This window comes from Abramis brama (assembly GCF_963993115.1).
Source record: "Abramis brama genome assembly, chromosome: 13".
NCBI classification, from domain to species: domain Eukaryota; kingdom Metazoa; phylum Chordata; class Actinopteri; order Cypriniformes; family Leuciscidae; genus Abramis; species Abramis brama.
Genome location: NC_139975.1, coordinates 33,384,167 through 33,397,640, shown reverse-complemented (window position 1 = coordinate 33,397,640; position 13,474 = coordinate 33,384,167). Strand labels below are relative to the sequence as shown.

Below are 13,474 nucleotides of genomic sequence, written 5' to 3'. Positions count from 1 at the left end.
CCATATTGTTCATCAGTGTTTCAAAGGACCTAGTCAGCATTTTAGTTGAGGGGCCACACACATGATGAAGTCATTGATAGGTAATGCTTAGTTAATGATGATTTTAGAGCCAAATTATCCCTCTCTCTCTCTTTACACAAGGCTCTAGGACAAGTGGTGAGCTCATCAAACAAGTGGTGAGCTCATTAAATCAAATTAGGCCAGTGTACATTTTTATGTAACTGACTTGAAAAAGTTATGAACAGTCTTAAAGAAAAATAAAAGATGATTAACTCATGCAACCAGCCCCAGAAGATCCAAAAGGTCATCAGAAACTCCACCCTCTTACAAAACCTACCAGGAAGTGACTAGTCATTATGAGTCACCGTTGTGAAGAACAGAGGAGGACACATTATATTAGATTTTTTGTGTATTTCTGAATGAACCCAGATTAGATTTTGATTATAATAGTTATTTACTCTTTAAACCAAAAGTTCAGAAAGTGAAAGTAAATTGTAGATCATTGGATATTTTACAAGACGAGGAAATGGATTCAAAATCTGTGGAAGAGCTTTCTTGTCCTGTTTGCTATGAAATCTTCAAGGCTCCTGTTTTTCTGTCCTGTAGTCACAGTATTTGTAAAGAGTGTCTACAGCAGTTCTGGAAAACTAAGGAAACTCAGGAGTGTCCTGTCTGCAGGAGAAGATCTTCAAAACAAGATCCTCCAGTTAATCTCACGTTAAAAAACTTGTGTGATTCATTGATAAAGGAGAGAAATGAGAAACGTTCGTCAGGATCTGAGGAGATCTGCAGTTTACACAGTGAGAAACTCAAACTCTTCTGTCTGGAGGACAAACAGCCTGTGTGTTTAGTGTGCAGAGACTCAGAGAAACACACCAATCACACATTCAGACCCATCAGTGAAGTGCTTTCATCTTACAAGGTAAGACTAATGTCTCTCATTTCATATGCTGAATACAGTGCTAAACATAGAAACAGTATTATATGTGTATACAATAGGCCAGTATTTATTTGTACTTAGACTAGATTTTCTACCGATATAAAATTCTGCTCTAATCTTCGACTGCTCTGATGTTCAAAAATTCTTGAATGTAACAGCATTGGCACAAAACATGTTTTAAAGAAAAAAATAGAAATGTCATGGGTTATTCATATTTTTTTAATAATAATATGTGATTTAAGACACACCAAAAAAGTGATTGATACTAACATACTTTGACTTTCTGTATTTGTATTTGCACAACCACAAATTTAAAACTGCATGGATATAATAATTAAGAATTGGCCATTGCAAAAAAAAAAACAAAAAAAACAAAACAAAAAACATTTCTTTGATGAAAACATGATTTCTTGATGGTCATCCTTTCCAAATTATATAATTAAAAAATATATGTCCTGCAATTTTTAGGCACAGATGCTTCCTGAGAATTATCCATTGAACATATAAATAATGTAACAATAAAAACAACCAAACATACAATGTTTAAAGCTCTTATAGCTGCATAAGTTTCACAGATTTTAATCTTAACCTGTAGGAGGAATTTAATACAGCACTGACGTCCTTACAAAACAAGCTCAAACATGTCGAAGAAATGAAAGAAGAGTGTGATGAAACAATTCAACACATCAAGGTGAGGATATAAAGAGTTAAATACTCAACATTCACACATAGGGTTTATTATTGACATTAGTGGAGTGTGTGTTCATATAGCGCTGACTGAAGTGAATGTGATTTGATTTCAGTCTCAAGCTGAGCACACAGAGCGTCAGATTAAAGAAGAGTTTGAGAAGCTTCATCAGTTTCTCAGAGACGAAGAAGAAGCTACAATCACTGCACTGAGAGAGGAAGAGGAGCAGAAGAAGCAGAGGATGACGAAGAAGCTGAAAGAGATGAACACACACATCTCAGCTCTTTCACACACAATCAGAGACATGGAGGAGATGATAAAAGACAATGATGTCTCGTTTCTAAAGGTGACAAATCAATCTGGCTTCATTCTTTGTGCAGAAAACAACTTGTATAGAGAGACTCATTGACAATGAGAGTGTTTGATAAGATATTAAAATGTTTTCAAACTCTATATTTTCCAGAACTTTAACGCCTCGATGGAAAGGTAAGTGAGCTGCTTGTATCTCTTCTCTCAGTGGATCTGAACTCAAATTCACTGCAGTTCTGACTCCTGAATGTTCCTCAGAGTCCAGATCTCACAGCCGGATCCACAGATGAGTTCTGGAGCTTTGATTCATGTGTCGCGTTATCTGGGTAACCTGCCGTTCAGAGTCTGGAAGAAGATGCTGGAAACTGTCCAACATAGTGAGTCTCAGCAGATTTGACACCAGTGCATAAGATAGTTCAGATATAAACACACACAACATTAACATTTGATAGAAATATATTGAATAATCACTTGAATTCCTAAGTGAATCTAAATTGTATTTCAGAAAATCATCAGATCATACAGCAAACTCAGAATGTCTACAAATGTTTATTTCTTATGGTCTATGTTTATGTATTAGGATACAGTAGTGTTTATTGAATACTGATATTAAACCTATAGTCTCAATCCATTCTGACAGTAACTGAGAGACCATTTTTATGATAGTATGATTTATGATCTCTTTCAACAAAAGAAAAATGTTTTACATTTCTTATACCATAACATTTCATCCTGTAATCTGATGTTATTCTCTTTGCAGCTCCGTTGACTCTGGATCCAAACACAGCACATCGTCGTCTCGCACTCTCTGCTGATCTGACCAGTGTGTCGTACAGTCGTATAGATAAAATGATTCCTGACAATCCAGAGAGGTTTGACTTTTATCCATGTGTCCTGGGATCTGAGGGCTTTAACTCAGGAACACACTGCTGGGATGTGGAGGTTGGAGACAATACAAGCTGGAGTCTTGGAATAACCACAGCATCAAACCAAAGGAAGGGAAAGGTTTTCTTCAAGTTTAATGTCTGGCATGTGCAGTACAAGAACAGCAAATACAGCTCACAATCCCCAGAGCAACCTGACACTGTCTTTACTGTTAACCAGAAGCTTCAGCGTGTGAGAGTTCAGCTGGACTATGACAGAGGAAAGGTGACATTCTCTGATCCTGTAACCAAAAACAGTCTGTGCACATTCAGGACATCCTTCAATGACATAGTCTTTCTATTCTTATGTAATCTATGCACAACTTCCCCTCTAAAGATCTTACCAGTTAAATTGTTTATTACAGCAGAAAATCACAGTTAAATCTGCTTCTGCTTCTAGATAAATTCAGTTTGGCAAATTATGCTTCAAGAACAATTTAATCAAAGGGTCTTACTGATCAAGCACACTTAAATGTTTGTCTCTTTCAGTTTAAAAATAAATAATTATTGCAGTGTTAATGCCAACTGCCAACTGCAAGTGTGTAATTTTTATTGGAATTTTCTTATTTCACCCTCATTTTCTTTCATAAATCGCTGGGATCGAAAAATACTTATACACTCAGGATAAATGTCCCCATTGAAACCCATTAAAACTGCCTCCCCCCCCCCCCCCCCCCCCAGGGCTGTTTAACTATTAAACAATGCAGTCTTTGTTAATAGACTTTTGTTCTGTTGGTTCAGGTTGTTTTTACAAGTTTGGCCTATATAGCAAGTACTCGCTTTTTCCTGTTTTCTGCTTCTGCATAATAGAATCAATTGGATAAATGATTGTGTAATATTTGTGTGTGTGTTACTGTGAGGCTTGTATGTATGTACTAAAATAATTGTGTTTGTGCATGTAATATTTGATCAACTTCTGATTCTACTGGACTGTAAATAACATATCCCAAAGTAATTATTATTATTATAAATTCAATACTTAAGTAACCATTAAAGTCATACAACAATTAAAGTATATTTAAATTCATGTTTACAATATGTAAGACATGGTAAAGTATTGACACATTTTAGTGTCTGCATCAACTGCAGTGACAAATAGAAGTCATAATACCATAAATAAGACAAAATGACCACTGATGATGTAACATGACCCATTCTCAGCAACAGTGACTGCAGTGCATGCTGGGATTTAATGACAGTAACAATAACATTGACATTCATAGTTGATGATCTTTACACAGTTATTGAACTGAACTGAATCAACACTGAACTGACTTAAGTTAAATAATGACACTGTTGTCTTTTTTAGAGCTGCTTTACAGCTGAATTGATTTCTGTTTGCATTATTGATCATTATTTTCCTGTTTATCACTGTAAAGCTTGTAAGGGGATTTACAGTCAAAGACCCAGAACCAGATATGAACCAGAATTATAATAAATTGAAGAATTCTTTTACTGAAGATAGTTTGCAGTTTCATCAGCTGAAGTCAGCTTCAAGACTCAAAAAGAGTTTGTAGGCCACCCCGCTTACAGTTACAAAGATCACAGCAATTATACCCTACACCAAAGTCCAAGCTACGTCCTTGCTTCAGGTTGAATGAATCTGATTGACTAAGAAATAGATAAACATAGGAATTTTCCACACGTATACAGATAGACTGAAGCATATCTCCATTGATTATGCAGCTGACACCTGGACCCTGAAGTTAGGCACGACGTGACCATCCAGGTCGCAGATTTGGGTTGCTGGGCACCAGCCTGTACCGAACAACAACTCAGTCAATCTCAAATAATGCCAGTGGTTCCTTAACCTGTAACCAAAAAGACTAACACACACACTGACACACAGTTTTTCCAAGGTTGGATTTGGCCAGGCTCTAACTAAAACAGGAGAGCATTCTCAAGACATCAAGATAATATACAGGACACTTTAATCTAACGCAGTAAAGTATGTCTTTAACTGAGAAATGGTCCCTTAAACTATAGACTTCAATGACCCCTGTGACCATAGTTGTCAGAGTACCCTAGAAAAGCAGATATATGTATTGACAAATGCTGAAGACCTTTCTTAAACACAAAACATCTTTACATATCTCGTTTTTAGAAGCCGGGCTTAATGAGCAAGCACTGTTACTGCAATCATATCAAATATAGACATTATAGAATACATTAAAAGAACATTTCAGTTATCACAGTGGTAATTTCTATAACAGTGAAATGTACAGGTAGGTGGAACACCTGTTAGGCATTGCTGCCGGTCGCACCTCCTCTGGTGCTCACAGGTCAGCTGCAGGGCCTAGATGTTTCTCTTGGCCTGAGGTTTCTTCTCCCCCCATCTTCCGTGACAAAGCTGATGTGGTTGTGGTTCTCTGCTGGTGGTACACCATTGCTGCCCTGTCGACGCCCCTCTGTCACCTCGGCTAGCTTTCTTAGGACCTAAACGTTGCGCCATCTGTAGCGTCCCTGGGAGAGCGTGATCTTACAGATGTGCTGGAGGCTTGCGTTAGGGGTATTGCAGAGTGTGCAGCCTTCCTCACTCCCGAACCACTGGTGAAGGTTCCGAGGACAGGGAAGCGTGTCGTAGGTTGACCGGATGAGGAAGCTGGAGAATCGGTCAAAGGAAGCTTTGATCGATCTTTGCTAGTCCTTCTGAGAGCTGTTTCTTCATGGTTCTCCCCATCTGTTTGTCCATAAGCTCTGCCGTGTACTGCCTCCCCAGGCTTTTAATGGGTTGCTCAGAGAGGAGTGGGATTTTCTCTCCCCCTACGACGAAAATGGTGCTGTCGTTTCTGACTCTTCTGAGAGACAGGCTCCGTGATTTTGATGGCTTGATCTTCATTCGTGCCCACGACATCAACTCGTCCATCCTGTGCGTGCTGCTGTCTGAAGGAGGCTTGTGACGTCGTCCATGTACGTCCTCAGTGGGGGTAGTCTCTGTCCAGAAGGTAGCTTGATCCCTCCAACCATCTGTCTTGCTCTGACAAGGATTACCTCAAAGGCTGACACAAACAGGATGGGATAGATGGCACAACCCATGGCGATTCCTACTTCTAACTGTTGCCACCCGGTGGTAAAATCTTGGAGGGCAAAGCACATCTGCATGTCACTGAAGTAGGATGCAACCATGTTCTTTATGCAGGAGGGCATATGGAAGAACTCCATGGCGTAGATTATCAGCTGGTGTGGGACTGATCCATACGCATTAGCAAAGTCGAGCCAGATGACGTGCAGGTCTGTCTTCTCCCGCTTTGCCTTCTGGATCTGGTCCAAGATCATTGTAGAGTGCTCTATGCACCCTGGGAAGCCTGGGACTCCTGCCTTCTGGCAGTTGGTGTCGATTTAGCCATTCTCCAGCAGGTAGGTGGTTATCCTTCTGGCCAGCATTAAGAAGAAGATTTTTCCTTCTACGTTCAGCAGAGTGAGGTTTCTGAACTGGCTGATGTCTTTGGAGTTTGCTTCCTTGAGGATGAAGACCGCCACAGCTCTTTGCCACTTGGATGGGATGAATTGCTTTTTCCAGGCAGATCTTATGAGGTACCATATCAGCTGATGATGACCTTGCCTTCTCCATGACTTGCCTGTCTTCACTGAGCTTGGGGGGCATGATGTTGAACACAGCAGTCGGAAGTGCAGGCTTAGGCACGTACCCTGGTGTTCCTAATGGGACGTTCCTTACTGGATCGCTGTACCGTTCTCTGACGTGCTGTTCTAGTTACTCCCTGGTGGTTTCAAGTTTCCCACTCTTCTTCTCCTCCAGCAGCTGTCTGGCATGCTTAAAGGGGTCTTTGAAGAAGCTGGCTCCTTCTTTCTGTTTCTGTTTGCTGCGCTTGCGGATACGTTCAGCCCTGCGAAGCCTGGACAGTCTTTGTCTGACCTACTCCCACAAGGCTTTCAGACCCTCTTTTTCTGCTAGCGTTGCCTTCCTCCAGTTCTTCCATAGTTGTCGGTGTCTTCGCACTAGATTTTCAATCTCCTTTTCCCTCCTTCCCTTCTCTCTTTGGGCGGTCCTCTGGTTGGAGGTCACTTCGCCAAACCTGTTCTTGCAGGCCTGGTATAGGATGTCCACAATTTGGTTGAGCTTGGATTCCGCCCCTCCTCGCAAAGATCCCTCCAGTATCTTGGCCAGGTTGGTGTCCAGTGTTCGCCATGCCTCTGTCTTGCTTGATTTTGGCCATTTGAGCTTGCCTCTTCTAGTTGGTTTCTTTGTCTCTGCTTTTGACTCTGTCCTGTGTGAGTTGGTGGCGACTGGGTCTTGGTACTCACGTGGGGGCTCTCCTTCCACCAGTAGGCCTTCTTCCTCTGTGACATCTTTGCCTTTTGCAACATTGGGTCCATCGGCTCTGTGATTTTCGACCTGGCTTTCGGTCCCTCTTGTCTCACCTGTTAAGGCAGTGCAAGGATGCTGTTGGCCCTTCTGCCCACAAAGGAAAATCTCATAAGCTTAGAAAAGTCATTCAACTCATTTGATATTTAGAAGGAATAAATATTGATCAATACCTTGATTATATTCACTCATTAGATATACATCGAACCAGTAGTGGATTTCAGAATCCACCACCTTTAAGCTGCTTTGAAACAATCTGTATTGTATTGTACTGGGATTACTTTGTACCCGCACTTGGTTAGCCAAAAACTAAAAACATTAGTTAAAAAAACTAGTTATGACTTGTGTAGTTGCTCCCTGGCTATGAAGATATGCTTCTCATATCAAGAGTCAACTGTATATCAACAGCCTTGAGTCAAAGGAAAATTGATAAGGAACTTGATATGAGGACATTTAAGTACTAACACTGATGCAACTCATTAGCTCTTTAGTAAACGCTTCAAAGCTGTGTTCAAAATCATGTACTTCCCGAGTAGATATAGGAACGTCATGCAACTAGCTTTTTGTAGGAGCACCAGTAACAGTTCTGGCTCTTCTTCCAATACTATGAATCATGATACTCAATGTAATGTTAGAATGGCTCATAAAGATAAGGTGGCTCGTGAACTGATTAGTTTCTGCCCTTTCAACTCTTGAACGGCAAAACAACATGGACACTCTGTTATATGTGACGGTACATGTCACGTACAGACACGTCACTCTCTATTACTAATAAAACTAAATTCTTACATTATAATAACACCACTAAGCTGTAATGGTAAAGTGTGCATGGGGCCCGGGATAAAATCCTGATATAATATACATTTTTATAATGAACCAAGCAAAATTGCAAGTGAACTCGACTGCCAGTGATCAACCTGCATTTTCATGTGGAAAACAGTAGATTTTTTAAAAAACATTTTAACAATTACTGCCATGTCTTCAGATCCACTTGTATATTTTGAATTATGAACCGAAGTAAGAACGTGAATCATTTCTATCATGTCAACTCTCTGAGAGTTTTGCATGGTTACGGATATGACAATGCACTGTTAAATGGGATTTGGGCTTTTAGTCAGAGGGACTATTGCTGTCAAGCTGAGAGAACTCATTGCCCATTACAACAAAGTAAGAAGAGTTACAACAACTTGAATAAAGTGCGGAAACTCATTAAAAACTCATAATAATCCATTCAGTTCACTTCAGAAAATAGGTGGGCATTTCAACCAACACGCATGCGCCCACAGTGACGTCACGTGCAGTGTTGAACTCTGAAAATCCGAGGCGACCGCCATCTTTTTTCTTTTGGGCCGAGCCGTCCAAGTAAGTACATTTAAAATTGTTTTAGCTTGGTTAGTTCATCTGTTGGTAATGTGCATTGGTCGTCTAATGTCTCTCCGTCTCAAATTATCCGTCAACATAACCTGTGATGAATATTTCATGTTCGTTCGTTTTTCGTTAGTGTCACAGCAAGTATTTAATGTAGGGTTGAGCCTCATATTCGACTTTAACAAGTATTCGGCACCGATAATGAGTGAAACGGTGTGAGACCTGTCCTCATTATTATGGAAAAATGTGTGAAGGCCAGACAAGTAGTTTTTTAAGGCTTGGTTTGTAGGGAATTACAAACCTGCGCACATATATTCAAACGCGCATACCAATAGACTGAACTCGTAATACGCATGTGCACGCCATCAGCATTCTCACAGGTTTCGCGTTTAAAGTCTGTGTAGAGTTTCCTGTTAAAACGGTGTCATGATAGCGGCCCCTAAGTTAATAACTAATGATCGTTGCGACGGAAGTGAATCAATCAAATTAACTTTAGCTGGAAAATAACTTTATTCAAGAACTGCTATAAAGCCAAAACAATCTCTGTTACTTTAAACTATCCTTGTATCTCTGTAAAGCCGCTTTGGAACAATCTACATTGTTAAAAACGCTATATAAATGAAGATGACTTGAAAAGTGGGAACATTATACCCGGGTCAACCCGCCAATTTACGTGACGTTGCGACTCGTACAAGAAGCTTTGCTCGCACTCAATCAACCTAACACAGCATTGACAAGACAGCGAGATAACAGAGCAACTCATGGTCCATGGGGAAGAGGAGTGGAAAAAACACTGACCACCACCGTAGTGTATGGACTATATTTTTTATGTAGAGTTAGATGCTGTATCCACAACTTTCCTGCGAGTCTTAATGGGCGTCGCCATGACACTCGATACTTCCTGTTGCCGGTATCTCAGTTCCGGTTTAGCCTAATGCTTAATGAAGCTAGCACTCAGGGGATACTCGCGTCGCGGTACAAACGGGTGAAACTGATTACTGACAAGTAGTAATGCTGACAGATAAGCAATGGCTCCTTGTGGCTCAACATGTACCGTTGTCAGGTGCACAAACAACACACGAAAACTGAAGGATTTTATGAATGGGAGCTGTTTCCAACATAAACGGACCCTCTACGCAGAAAGAGTGTTTCTTGTAACGCTACTTAGAAAAAACTGCAGTACAACTGTATATATATTTTTAAGTGGTATGTTTATTGTTTTCAATAATTTGAAAATTAATTCGAGAATTAACTTGAATGTGCAGCAATTTGTACAGATAGAGAGTATGTAGGCCTACTATATTTGTTGTAGCCATTAAATAAGAGCATTTAGTTTCATATTTGTTCAAATATGTGACCAGTCACGGAAAGTAGGGACACAAGTCGGTTCTGGGGCATTTTGAGTTATTCACATATTCTGAAAGTGTAGTATTCAAGCTTTCCAACGATGTGTAACACATGGAAATCTGATAATATTTGGAGAAGTTGTGGCCATTTGAAGGTAGGCACTCAAAAAAACTGAAATGGTAGAAATCTGCTTCTAAAGATTGGCAAGTTCTCACCTCTCTCTCCTGCTGGGAGTGACAATAGGGCTCATTTACATCTCATTTAGATAAGTCATACCCCCTGTAAAGCTCCCCCGTCTCCCCCTCCCCCCTGAATGTACCAATTCTACAAATTCTCTAAATAAAACATCTCCAGTTAACTGGCAGAGCATTCATTTCGTTCGTTTTTTAAATAAGATACTAGCGCTGAAATGTGTTTTTTTTTTTTTTAATCGAGTGATCAAAGTGCTCGTTGCCACGGCGATCAGTGGCGCAGATACAGTGTTTACTCGTGTGGCTCGCGCACACACTGCATTGTCTTCACTCGACGCGCGCTTCAATCCGTTGCGGATACTCTCTATTCGTTCTGTTGAAATAACAAAATAATTCAAACGTTTGCGTGTCCCTGCTTGATATATACAACCACTGATGAACATAATCGTTTTGATGAGAGAAAAAAAAACTATACGAAAAAAAAACTATACAAGGGCGGATTTGAACTCTATACCTCTGAAACAGCTGGCGAACGCTCTACCACTGTACCATTCATATACACGTTAATTATATAGGCGGATCTATGTATTGGCACTGACAACATGTATTAGGCTACATCTCATTAAACGACAAATTAAACCCCATGTAACCTACTATTTAAATCGATTGCTGGACATCGTAATGTTATTGGCGTCCATCTTCATTGAATTTTGAAATCAGATAGAGCCGGCCAGAGTGCTGCATAATAAGTAGCCACGCCGGCTTATTCAGTATGGAAATACACACCGACAATGACACGCCCCTACTGCGTGCTAGAATCTCCGAAAAACAAGCCGATTTCAACATCAAAATGTACGCTTTTAAATATACCAATACTGCTATCTCAAACATGGAGAGGCTTCTTCGTGATCTCAACTAACAGATTCTGCAAAAAAACGAAAATCACCAATTTTGAAAAAAATCGCTTCTTTCTCATTTTGCTCGAAAGTTGTGCTGCCGACTTGTGTCCCTGGTTTCCGTGACGGGTCACATATTATAATGTCATTTTTTCCATCTATGTTGATTATGAAAAGTGAACACCATGATAGGATGCATCGGGAGACATAGAGTGGGGTCAGACATGATTTTGTTAATGGGTCAGACATGATTAAACTTAATTTTCTTCATTAAGTTTTGTTTTGTAGAAAGTTTTGTAGAAATTTGAATACATTTTTCATCAACCAATTGCCTGGATTTAATAAATAAGCATATATAGCAGACAATATAAATCATGACATGTAGGCACCGGCGCACCGCGGACACTGGCATTGCACGTGAACAGGAGCGCATCTCATCATAAATTAACCGAAACTCAGACATGAGAAATATAGCCTATCTAAAGAAAGCTTTAAATGTCTTTAAACGAAACAATTCAAAATGAAAAGAAATAGGCTACTCTCTGATTATGTAATCCAAGATGTGCATTTCTCTCTAGGCTATTATGCGCGTTCACTACGGAGATGGCGATCGTCAACTTCATCTTTGCAGCAGACACTGACAGAAAACACTAGTTTATTAATAAAAATCAATGCACGCGTGTCACCGGATTTACAAATGCACATCTTGCTTATTGCATGCACACTCGGCACACATATGATGTCGAAATAACGAGATATTGTGTTGAAATAACATTATTAATAATAATGAATCTTTAATAATATTTGATTGAATGCCGAATGTTGTGCTTGTTCAATAAAATTAATACTTTAATTGTGGTCATTAAAATAATTGAATATTAAATATTAAGTGGCCAATTTTTGCTCATTTATTAAAAGTATTTATATATTATATATATATAGCACCCCCTCAGCACACGTTAAAAAATTATCTGGCGCCGCCCCTGGTTATAACGGCCCACGTATTAAAAATGACACAGTTAATGTGTCGGGCCGGGCTCGGACACAACGGGCTCAGGGAGGGTTGGGCTTGATTTTTTTGGGCCCGATCTAAGCTCTACTCCTCATTATCCAAGCAAGTTGTTTGGGCTTGTTGAGGCTCTCTGATAGCGGTATCTTCAGGCTAACGTAAACCGGAAGTTCGTTACCGGTGTGGTGAACAATCGGGTCCGGCTGAAGAGATGAGTCCGGGCTTAGGACCCAAGCAATCCGATTGGTTCAAAGCACGTTTTATGGGTAATCGCTTTAGTGCCTGGTTATAAATCATACAAAATCACTTTATTATAGAAGACGTTTGTACTAAGTTATAACGAGTCATCAATGTATTTAATGTATTTTACATTATATGTTTCATATACTAGTATTTAACCGAAGCTATAGATTGTGAATTTAAACATTTCTCGTTGTTAGTGTGTTTTTTAGTTAGCTTAGATAGTAGCATAGCATACAGCTAACGTTATCCGATGATCGTGCTATGAGCTTTACCTGATATAACTGCACTGATACTGCCTTACCGTATCGCGAGAACAGATTTAGATCAGGCATACTACTGGCATACTAATTGGGTCCTAAGCCCGGACTCATTTCTTCAGCCGGACCCGATTGTTCACCACACCGGACCCGATTGTTCATCACACCGGCTTGTTCTACGTTGCCATAGCGATCACGGGAAAGGTCAGAGTTCGGGAAAGTCGTGGATAAACACGTAGTGATAGGTGATTGTTTTCATGTGCGTAGTGATATGTGTGCCGTTACACTCTGTATCCATGGCAACGCGCAGCAGTGGGGGTGAACGGTCATGCAGACCGCCAGCTGGAGATCAGACGTGGGTTTTTTGGCCGGTGGGAAAGGAGCCCTATGCCGTTTGAATGTAAAATTGTTTGGGCTCCTGATCGATTGCTCCTGTCTGCCTCGCTGCCTGCTGTGAGTGTGTTTGCTTTGGTGCTGTAAGCTCCGTTTAAGCCTCGTATTTCTTTGTTTTGAACCATCATTTACTACAATTTCTAGTTGTTTATACTACTAAAATACATCTTACCAAACATCTCAGATTAACCTGACATCGCTAGCTTCCGTTACTACTAGCACAACACGCTAGTAATTCGCTAGCCTGTTAAAGCACCCCCGTGCGCTCAACTATTTTTATTTATTTATTTTTCTCTTGCGCGCCCGCGCCTTTGAGTTCATAAAAAGCTCAGGTGAGTAAGAATCAGTCAACAAACACGGTGAGTAATGTCTTGTCCTGTTATTGTCACCTTCATGTCTTCATGTCACATGTTTAGCATAGCTTCATGTCACATGTTTAGCATAGCCTTCTCTGTCGGCAATATAGGATTTATATGTGATAAATGTAAGGAGACAGTTAGGTTGACGGAGAAGATTTCAGAATTAGAGACACGCATCCAAACCTTAATTGAGGATAGTAAGAGTGCTAGAGATTTAAATACTGCTT

The 13,474-nt window shown here is 40.1% G+C and overlaps 1 protein-coding gene across 1 annotated transcript; it reads left to right on the top strand.

Moving 5' to 3' along the window:
* The first annotated feature begins 401 nt into the window (after positions 1-401).
* LOC311095491 (zinc-binding protein A33-like) lies at positions 402-3,349 on the top strand. The gene is made up of 6 exons (XM_084134025.1): positions 402-922; positions 1,536-1,631; positions 1,744-1,974; positions 2,092-2,114; positions 2,196-2,314; positions 2,698-3,349. The coding sequence occupies exons 1-6, from the start codon at positions 527-529 to the stop codon at positions 3,240-3,242; spliced, it is 1,410 nt and encodes a 469-aa protein (XP_083990151.1). The 5' UTR covers positions 402-526; the 3' UTR covers positions 3,243-3,349.
* Positions 3,350-13,474: the final 10,125 nt, after the last annotated feature.